This window comes from Argiope bruennichi, chromosome X2, assembly GCF_947563725.1.
Source record: "Argiope bruennichi chromosome X2, qqArgBrue1.1, whole genome shotgun sequence".
NCBI classification, from domain to species: Eukaryota; Metazoa; Arthropoda; class Arachnida; order Araneae; family Araneidae; genus Argiope; species Argiope bruennichi.
The window spans coordinates 30570854-30580270 of record NC_079163.1 but is presented as its reverse complement, the minus strand read 5'-3'; the positions used below and the strand labels follow the sequence as shown (position 1 = coordinate 30580270).

Sequence of the window (9417 nt, the reverse complement as noted above, 5' to 3'; positions counted from 1 at the left end):
TATTATCAAAATATATAATAATGAAATTAAAATTTTAAAAGAAAAAAATCATAAATACAGATGCATTTTTGTAAACAAAATAAAATTATTTAAATTTAATTAACTATTTACAGATAGTTTTAATTGATATGCTACTTATTTTTATGAAAGGAATGCGTTATTTTCGAAATGCGTTTCAAGAACTAAATATTCTAAAATTTCACATTCTTAAAAGAATTTCTTTATATTAAGTAAACATTGAAATTTTCTGAAACATAGTATGTAATAGTGTTAAAAAGATTTCATTGTTATTACTTTAGTAATGTGAAAGAAAAAGTCAAACATATTTTATAAAAAGAAAATCATATTACAGAATCAATGAGCAAAATTCTCATATTAAAAACCTGAAGTGAAATTATGAGGCTAAACACGAAAGGCAACTCTTGAAAATAGTAAGGTAACTATTCAAAAACAATGCAGCAACAGATTTAATACTTCCATTAGAGGGATGTAAATAGCCATTCGGAAGGGGAGTTCAATTCATGTAGGGTTGCTCTGAAAATTGCGAGTGTTAATGGGAGTCATTAGGAAACTGTTTTGATGATTAATAGAACCAAGAATATACCATAAGGATATTAACAGCTATCCCAACTTCGATAAACACAAAAGTTTGAAAATTAACATACAATGCCACTAAATACGCTGCAAGTCTCCAAAATTCAATTTTTCGATCACAATAATACAATCACTACATAAAATTTTAACACCTGAAAGTAAAGATAAACTGATGGATAAAAACATGAAGTTTGTTACAGCTATCTTTAAAATAACAATTTTTTTTTGTTCTTTATTTTAGAAAAAGCATCCTAAAATAACTCAAATAATGCAGCTTTACACTGAATTAATCAGCTTGTCAATAAGGACACAAAAACAAGAATTTTAAAATCTGTATGAAAGGAAAACAAAAAGATTATCAAGAGCATGATTTCGTAATATTTGATAAGAGAAAAACCCTTTCACACAATTTTTCCCTATCAGAAGTCTAAATATACATTTGAGTTGTTTGAAGAAACACATAAGAAAAATATTCCTCTTCTTTTACAGTTATACAATATAAATATTTACATTTTTTCACAAGTATGAAGATGATTAAAATTCACAATGATATTTATAAGAATGTTTAAATAAATTATGATGACGTTTTACAAATGGTACTGAACTGCTAGATACAAAAAAAAAAAAAAAAAAAAAAAAAAAAAAAATTGAACCATTATTATACAAAATAAAGAGAATATTTCAAAAAATGAAATTCATTCGCGCTGTTTTCAGCAGCTTTGCTGTTGAATAAGCAATGAGAATCTCTCTAAATTACAGATGTTACAAAACACATTCAGCAAATCTGTACAATATTTCTGAATGCAAACAATGTGAATACCTGTATCAGATATTCAGATGGGAAAAAAAAAAAAAAAAAAAAAAATGGAAAAATGATGCAAGTTCTTTACAAAAACATGATGGTACAACAATTTCTTTTTACAAACCTATATACACGATGTAGATTGAAGCTTTCACTCTACACACAGTTTTAAACTGAATATTTTACTTTGCTACATACTTAAGCCAAATCCAATTTTGGCCTATAATATAATTTCAAAGGCGGATCCTGAAAAGAAAGGAAATATATATATATATATATATATCTAAAGTAGTTCAGTATCAAAATACTTAATAAATTACCATACACAGAATAAATACTAAAGAAAACATAAATTAAAATAACATAATTGCGATATTTTCAGACTACTTTAATTAGTTTTAAAGATTGTTTCTTTGTTTATGGATTTGACTTTATTTAAGGTTTGTGAAGCGAGAATTTTCTCATTCATTACCCAATGTGCTAGAATTCTAAACTATGCAATGACAAATTCCTGATAATGCAGTATTTTAAAAAAATTACAAATCAACTATTCATTTAAAATTGAAGTTTCAACTTATTTATTCAAAAACAAATTGCATAAGTTGATATTTCAAACCGTTTTGCCATTCCCACAAAGGCAGTTACAAATTGCTGTTGCAAAACAAAAAAAAAATATCTGCAGATAAAAATTTCATTATATTGAAGTTCTGTCATTTTGATTTAAAAAACGTTATAAGAGGGTGCGTAGTGTGAAATGGATGCACATTTCACACTACGCACATTTAAAAATGGTTTTCAAATTTAATCCCTCTTTAAGGACTTTTCATGACGCCACGCACCCTATATAAGCCATTGCAGATAAAAATTTTCAGTAAAAAATCAGCTGATACAATTATAATTTTTATTACTTGAAACAATAAATTAAGCTCTTACATTCAATGAATAGTTATACAGGTAACTAATTTTACGAGTGCAAAGAGTAAATATAAGAAACTAGTTACATGAGTTCACAATAATGAATTAAATGTATCAAGAAAATAATGAGCATTAAAAATGTTTTTATCAGTGCATTACAGAATTTTTTTAACAAATTTATAGCTCAAATTCATATACAATATAGAAATTAAGCCGCAACAAATATCGCGCGAAAGAAAATTCCAACATCTTGATGTACACGTATAAAATTGAATTTCCGTTTGTTTGAACCCTATATAATTTCACAAATCTAGATGGATTCAAACAATTCAGTATACATGTTCTTTATTATTTAGAAGGATTAAATGAGTTATTAAAAAGCTTCTATGCCCCTCTAAGTGGGTAAAGTAGGCGCTCAAAAAAAAAAAAATTATTTCCCCCCCCCCACCATAACATTTGTACAAATCACTACCCAAATATTTTACGCCATTTAAAAATTTAAAAAAATAGCCTTATAGTGATATCCTTTTCATTGCCGTAATTTTTCCAGATTCTTAATTTTTCAGAGTCAATTTCAATATAAATTTTATCAATTACATTTCTGTTGTATGACTACAAACTGTACAACTTACAATAACACGCATTTAACTTTTTCTTATACATAGAACGAAGAAGTGCAGGCGAAGCCGTGAGTACAATGGTTTGTTAATTTTAAAATATACAATGAATGCGATTAAGTAACTAAGAGAATTTCTTTCATTTAAAAAACAAACAAATTACAATATCTTATGCATATTAACTACATGCTATTAACTATACCCTAAAAAGAGTTGCATTAGTAGTTCTATTTACAATTTGAACTTCATAATCCATACAACTAATTCATTCTCACAATGTTTGACATCATCAGTTTCATTTTTAATGGCTGAAAGAAACAATAAAACCCAAAAGAAAGCCTTTGCATCAATGCTTCATTAAAAGCTTCCATTTAATATATAAACTGAGAGGTAAATATATTTTACCTTTTTTAGATTTAATTATATGTATATAGAATTCAATAACAAAATTTCAGGCAAATTAAATTTGCAGAATTTAATGAAAACATTTGCTACAGCTTCTGTGTATTAAGAAAAGAACAATTTTTTTGAAGGGGGAGGGGGAATACGTGTATGCAAATACAACTGGGAAAAATAATACTTTAAAAGCAATGACAAACTGAAATAGTCAGGAAATACATCGCTGAAACTCTTAATGAGTGATAAATCAGAATTAAATAAACAAGATTTTGACGAGTGAAAAAATATAACTGAACAATTTGAAACAAACTTAGGGTGAGTAGTCAAATTTTATAGTAAAAAATAAGCACTTTATAAGCATCTTTAGAGAGAAAAAAAAATAAAAACCTATATTATTGTAGTTTAATTTTTTTTTAATCATTATAGAGCTATATGTTAGAATGAAATTAAATTGGGCAAGAAAGTATCAATTTTATACAAAAACTGTATCAATTTTATACAAATACTATTTGATATACCCAGAGTTGCTCAGGATTAAAATCCTTTCATGTATAAAATTTTTAATACGGAAACTACTTTTGTATAACATTTTATAAAATACAAAACCCTTTTCAAGATATATGTAATAAAACAAAAGAGAAATTTTAAAAGAACTATTGGTACAGTAGATAAGAGTTTTAAAGCTGCCCAACAGAGAAGTACTTACAAATTTTCTTATTTCAAAATCCATAGCATTAAATTTCCAAAAGAATTGAGAGCAACTTCGAAAGAAAAACTGCACTAAAATGAAATTGGTATCATTGAAAAAGCAAAACTTTAAAAAGTTAAGATGTGCAATTTTTTTCTCTCTGTGAAATTTTGGAGGAAATAATTCCGAAAACGTTAAACCTAATTGATATTCTGAAGTCATGACTGTTGTCAAACACAAGTTTTATTTGATTGTAAGAAAGTTACTTTTCTTGTTTCTGTCTGAGCAACTCACTTATTCTTGTTTTTAAGAATTGTTAAACCTCTACTTTGAAACACATAAAAACCTGGTAAAAATTTAGGTAATTAAAAAAATGGTAGAGTAGTACAAATTGGCATAATAAAACATTAATTTTAATATGTTTAAATTTCTTTAAAAAATTAATAACAATTGAAAGAAATACTGTGCAGAAATGAATTTATCACTGAAATGGTAACAGATTAGATTTTAAAATAGCTTAAAAAATATTTCATATGGAATAATTTTCCCTAGAGTTAATGCAGAAAAAAGGTAATATCTTGGCTATTTTGTAATTATTTGAATGTTTTATATTGCATATTGAAAAGTTGAGAATAGTTTTTTTCTTGCTTTAAATAATAAATGTGAAAAATTTGACCAAATTTAACCCAGTTATTTGAGAGATGTAGAATATAATACATATAACAGGCACAATTGCTTATTTATATTAAGATAAACATAGAATACCATTAATAATTGCAGAATATTTTTCAGAAAAATTAAATCTAAATTAAATTATTTTAAGCAATTTTTTGAAAAATCTTACTAAAGTACCTTCCTTGCACAGTTAAAATTCTTTATTGTATTGCAATCACTTTATTAACATAATAATTTCTATTCAAAAAGTAGAAGGTCAAAAACATAAGAATAAATCTAAAATATTAAAGTCATACTAACTTTATTAATAATGCAAACAAAAATATGTTTCTTTTCAATAATTTCGAATTTTTTTTTAATTTTTAATTTTTTAAAAATTATTTGATTTTTTCACTAACAGATTTTTCTTTCGCCTTCAGAAAGAAAAATAAGGCCCTGGACAAAACTAAGTACTTGCAAGGCCCTAATATAAGGACTATTAAAAATAAGCAGTTCTTAAGGATTTTCAATGATGTTATGCAACCTGAAACAATTTTCAGTGAACAGGCAAATGAATAAAAACTTTTTACAAAAAGTCTTATTTTGAAGGCTTTCTTTAACATCTTTTTTATTTGCTTCGCTAATATTATTTATACAGAAAATTTGCATTGCCATATAACCCCCCCCCATCTTAATAAACATAACGACTTTCTAGTGACCTGCGCTTCTTGTACACCAATCATTTAATGTGATAAAGATCAGACAATATGAAACCGAAGACAATCTATAATTACAACAATATAATGGTCACAAGAAATAAAACCATCAAAGGTAGTTAATCCCAAGTAGCACAATCAGAGGCATGATACTGTACAATATTGTTCAATATTATAACATTGGGAATTGTGCATCGATATGCTACTATAAAATAATATCTCATCACCTTGGAGAAATGTGAAAAATAAATTTATGAACACATGTTAAAAATCAGTAAAAAATTCATATAATAATGAGCTTGCTCTACAGTTCCCAAAAGTATGATTATTCAGATGATAAAAATTTTATATACAGACAAAAAAAAAAAAAAAAAAAAAAGCAAAATGCAGCAAGCAACTACCAACAAATACAGGAATTGACAAATCTCAAATAAAAAGTCATTATGATGAATGGAATATATTTACCTTAAACCTCCATCTAGTAACACAAACAAATTTTAAAGTATGGTCCTTCCCTAAAATTTCTTCATTGCACAAAATGTCAACCTAAACAAAAAAAAAAAAAAAAAAAAAAAAGGTAATTTAAAGCTTCAAGCACAAGACAAGTTATAAAACAAACTAAGCATAAGACAGAAAATAACATCAAAGATTTAAGCAATAATCTGAATATTAAAAATACAAAAGAGATAACACTACAAATTCCAGAATTAAGCAGAAATTAGGAAACTAAATAAGCAAACACAATTTTTCAAAAATTGAAGATTTAAATTAAACAATACAATACAAAATTCACATAATTAGACGTTGCATAAGAGAAGAACAACAACATAAATGAAAGTAACTCAGAAAAAATATTAACATTCACCTCACGATATTTATCCATATTGTTAAAAACTTTCTTGGCAATAAACTTTTTTAGATGAGTCACAGTAACTTGTGCAGAACATCGTATAAACTTTCTTCGCATTTGTTTCAATGCTGTAGTTTGAGCTTCAAGTAAAATATTAACTTGTTCATCAGATCTGTGATAGTCAGAATTTTCTAACTTGGACGAAGACTGTAAACCAGCTTCTTTTTCAATACAGTTGTCTTTGAGGGAGAAAAAGAATAATTTATTAACATTTCATTCATACATGCAACACAAATAAGCAAAGACCTCCCTGTGATGTTATATTGAATATTCTTCCAGAGTCAAATTTACTTCCATGATATTTCTTAAAACTCTTCTTTTGAGTATATTTTTGCTTGAAAACAACTTTACATACTTTAAGAAGATAATACTTTTAATTTACTCCAAAAATCTCCGAAATTAAATATATTTTGCAAAATAAAAAAATTGAAGCTACACTTTCCACATATGAATCATATTTGACCTTAAAGGAAAGTAAATTTTACATAAATCATTTACAATTATTTAAAAGCAATAATAAATACCGCTTCAATAATTTTTTTATGAATAAATAAAGGAAATACACTACAGGAAATAAGACATAAATAATGGAATTTTATATTTCAGTTTTATACTTTTCTTCTTATCAGAATTAAAATATATATATATATATTAAAAGTGAAACTGCAAGTAAATATCACAGACAATGAAACAGTTCAATTTTCAAAAACTTACTAGGTATAGTTTTAGGGTAAGGCATTCCTCTTCTTTTATAGAAGTCTCTTTCACGTCTTACTTCATCTAAATCAAACAAATGAAGTTATTTTGTAAACAAAGTAAATACTTACGACTATATGTAACGAATACAGTCCTAAAAATTAACAATAAACAGTATATTAAGCATGCTTGCATAGAATTTAGCAACATAATACAAGGGCAAGAAGGAAACCCTTCTTAATATCAGAATTCAATATACTTCATAAAAAGTTAAAAATATTTAAGCCTTTACATGAGTAAGTATTTGTATTAGTAAGTATAAGTATTTAAAGGCTGCTTTTAAGGTTCAAAATCAAGAAAATTACAATTTTCTTTTAAAAACTTTTTCTGTCATTTTATTAAAAATATTAAATTTAATAGTTAATTCGAATACTATTCCAATATATAGAAAAAATCCAATATAAAAAAGAAAAGCTTAGGACTAAGCAAAAGTTAGATTCATTGTTCCCCTTTGAGTTTTGAGATTACTTTTTGTAGAAAGCTGTCTAAATATAAGAAAATTGGGAAATGCCTAAAATTGTATATATTTTCTTTTTACAATTTTTTTTTCATACTGAATAAACGAAGTGTAATTAAATAAAAACATGCAAATGACTTTCAAAGGAATTCAGATTAAGCAACTGAAAATAATTGTAAAATTAATATATAAACAATATGGTTATGTGAAGAAATCAAGTGTTTTATTTTTTTATATTTATTAAATTTTTACATGTAATTTTTTTTTGACAAATTACAATTTTTATTTTCGATTAAGCCGCATCACGAATACTGTCCACATTTTAATAACTTTTAGTTCATTACACAGAGATTAGAATTTCAACAAACATTATCCATAACATATTCAAATAATAGAATAAAACAGGTTCAATTGAACTAATAAAATTGCTTGGGTGGAGGTCTTTAAAATGCAATAGAAATATTTTAAATAATATTTTTTATATACATGGACACTGGTAAAGTAGAAATAGAAGCCAAATTGCCAGCCAAAATGACCTGCATACAAAAGGGTAAAACAATTTACTTTATTCAACATCAATTGCAATAAACATTTAAAGCGGACAATAAAAATACATTTTATTTTCATTACAATTATCTGCATACAATGCATATTTAACCAACAGTAAGCAGTTTCTTTATGTCTATCTGTACACAATAAATTGTTTAAGGAAGAATTTTCTATAGAACCACCAATATGAAATGAGTAATTAAACCAGAAACCATAAATGGCACTTTATATATATATATATATATATAGGAAGCGAATTAAAATGGAATCACATATGGTTCAACAGAAGAATAGACCTGTAAAGTTAAATCATCACATAAAACATATAAACTTACTTTGTTGAAGGTTCGGGACTAACTTATACACAATATCTTGCATTGTCCGGTCATAACTAAATTAAAAGTTGAAAAAGATCATTATAAAAGATTAATAAAATAAGTACAGTCACCATACCCACATTAAATTACAAAAAGCTCAAGATAAGGTTATAAGAAATAATTATATATTAAACCTGTTAAGGGGGAAAAAAATGTATTTCCAGCACTTATTTCATGGATATAGATAAGAAGTTGTAAAATCCATCTTAGTCGATTATATTACTGTGAGTCTGAATGAAAAAAGTTCTGCTACGAAGTAATAAGCATCACATAAAAGTGTATAATAAAATAATTTTACTTTCTTCGTAATGTGCAATGCTTACCTTCAATTTTTAATAAGTACTCTTAAAATACCTAAAATTTTAATATATAATTATATAAAGAGAAGAAAGGTTAGAAAAACCATTATTCAGGGTTTCCAGACTATAGGCCTCAAAACTAAATAGTTAGAGTGAGAGAACCATAATTTTACATTTTCATTTGCATTAAAAGGAGCAACCTCCAATTATTTTTACAATGAAGTTCAATTTGGGCACTATTTAGAAGTTTTATCAATGCTTAAATTGTAATCAAGTTCTAGACAATTTGTAACATTAATTATGTTGTTATAAATCCTGAAAAATGCGTTCCTATTTCAAATATACAATTATTAATATAAACAAATCTTAGTTTTGTTTGGAAGTTTAGGATGTCAAGCAGCTGCTCTCCTATTTTGATTTAAAAGTTTAATAACACTTCAAATACTACTAAACTTCGAGAGATTCACTACGACTGTTTATACATTGCAGAGCTCCTAATTATTCTCACCTTGAGTTTCACTATCCAGCATTTATAAATTTTAAATAAACATCTTTGAATTACATATAATCAAAAGAAGAAACAAAGTCTGGAAGGCTGAACTAAATTTTACTTTTAATTTTCGTCTTATCTGTATTCTCATAAATGCATTACTACTGAGCAAATAGTTTGAAACAATTTTAAAT

General features: G+C 25.9%; 1 protein-coding gene across 4 annotated transcripts in view; it reads right to left on the bottom strand.

The window, feature by feature from the left end:
• Positions 1–1477: 1477 nt before the first annotated feature.
• The window catches only part of LOC129960563 (polycomb group RING finger protein 3-like), a 28838-nt gene continuing 20898 nt past the window's right edge, over positions 1478–9417 (bottom strand). For all 4 annotated transcript variants that reach the window (XM_056074050.1, XM_056074053.1, XM_056074049.1 and 1 more), the window contains 5 exons: positions 8393–8448; positions 7010–7075; positions 6251–6474; positions 5851–5931; positions 1478–1642 (listed from right to left, as the gene is read on the bottom strand). In XM_056074050.1, the coding sequence (XP_055930025.1) occupies positions 1595–1642; positions 5851–5931; positions 6251–6474; positions 7010–7075; positions 8393–8448 (475 nt within the window). In that variant the 3' untranslated portion in view covers positions 1478–1594. The remainder of the gene's footprint in view (positions 1643–5850; positions 5932–6250; positions 6475–7009; positions 7076–8392; positions 8449–9417) is intronic.